Source organism: Antrostomus carolinensis, unplaced genomic scaffold (genome assembly GCF_000700745.2).
Source record: "Antrostomus carolinensis isolate BGI_N321 unplaced genomic scaffold, ASM70074v2 scaffold19077, whole genome shotgun sequence".
NCBI lineage: Eukaryota > Metazoa > Chordata > Aves > Caprimulgiformes > Caprimulgidae > Antrostomus > Antrostomus carolinensis.
Window position 1 is genome coordinate 6,844 of NW_010325590.1, and position 948 is coordinate 7,791.

Sequence of the window (948 nt, forward strand, 5' to 3'; positions counted from 1 at the left end):
TCCAGGCGGGTCTTGAATGTCTCCAGAGAAGGAGACTCCACACCCTCCCTGGGCAGCCTGTCCCAGGGCTCTGTCACCCTCACTGTAAAGAACTTTCTTCTCAAGTTGAAGCAGAACCTCCTGTGTTTCAGCTCACACCCATTGCCCCTTGTCCTACCATTGGGCATCACTGAGAAGAGGAACCAAACTCCACCTCCAAAAGCCTGATGAAGCCAAAAGCAGGGACCAGTGTGTGTCACCTTCCTACTGGGAAAGCTCATGGAAGAACAATTAACTCCATTTTTAGAAAAAGCTTCAAATCACCTGGAGAAATTTTAGGATGGAAGGATCCAAACCAAAGGTAATTGTTTCTACTTACGAACACGCCACCAAAATCCTTGGCTGGGGTGGCGGTGAAGATGTAGCGGATGTCTCCAGGGCTCAACACTTGGAAATATAAATATTCATGGATACGTAAACCTGGGGGAGGAGCATGGAGAGAGGTGAGAGGTGAGGGAAAAAAAGGGAAAATTCCTGGAAAAATGGAAAAAAAAGGGAAAATTCCTGGAAAAATGGAAAAAAACCAAGGGAAAATAACCAACTATCACTCCTGGCTTGGATCATGTAGAAGGGAATGTGCCCCCCGAGAAGGGAAGGTGCCCCCCAGCAGTGTCAGATCCTGGGATAAAGGACTCGAAATTCCGGGTTCAGAATTCTGGGGTGCTGCGAGGGGAGATGCACCAGCACCCAGGAGCACAGAGGAGATGGGGGGGGAAGACATCGGGACTGGGGTGTACTGGGGGGAAAGGAAAATGCAGCTGGATCATGGAGGGGAGAGGGGTGACAGGCACCCAGATCGGGGTGCAGAGAGGGGAAGTGTGTGTGGGCTGAGGCACCCCGAAAAGAAATGCAACTGGGATGGGGAGATGGGTGGGGAGATGCAACTGGGATGGGGAGATGCAACTGGGA

The 948-nt window shown here is 51.2% G+C and overlaps 1 protein-coding gene across 1 annotated transcript in view; it reads right to left on the minus strand.

Moving 5' to 3' along the window:
• Positions 1-475, minus strand: part of PRADC1 (protease associated domain containing 1) — a gene marked incomplete at its 5' end in the record, with an annotated part of 2,670 nt that extends 2,195 nt beyond the window's left edge. The window contains one exon of the mRNA XM_010171290.2: positions 359-475. Within this exon, the coding sequence (XP_010169592.2) occupies positions 359-475 (117 nt within the window). The remainder of the gene's footprint in view (positions 1-358) is intronic.
• Between the last annotated feature and the right edge of the window lie 473 nt (positions 476-948).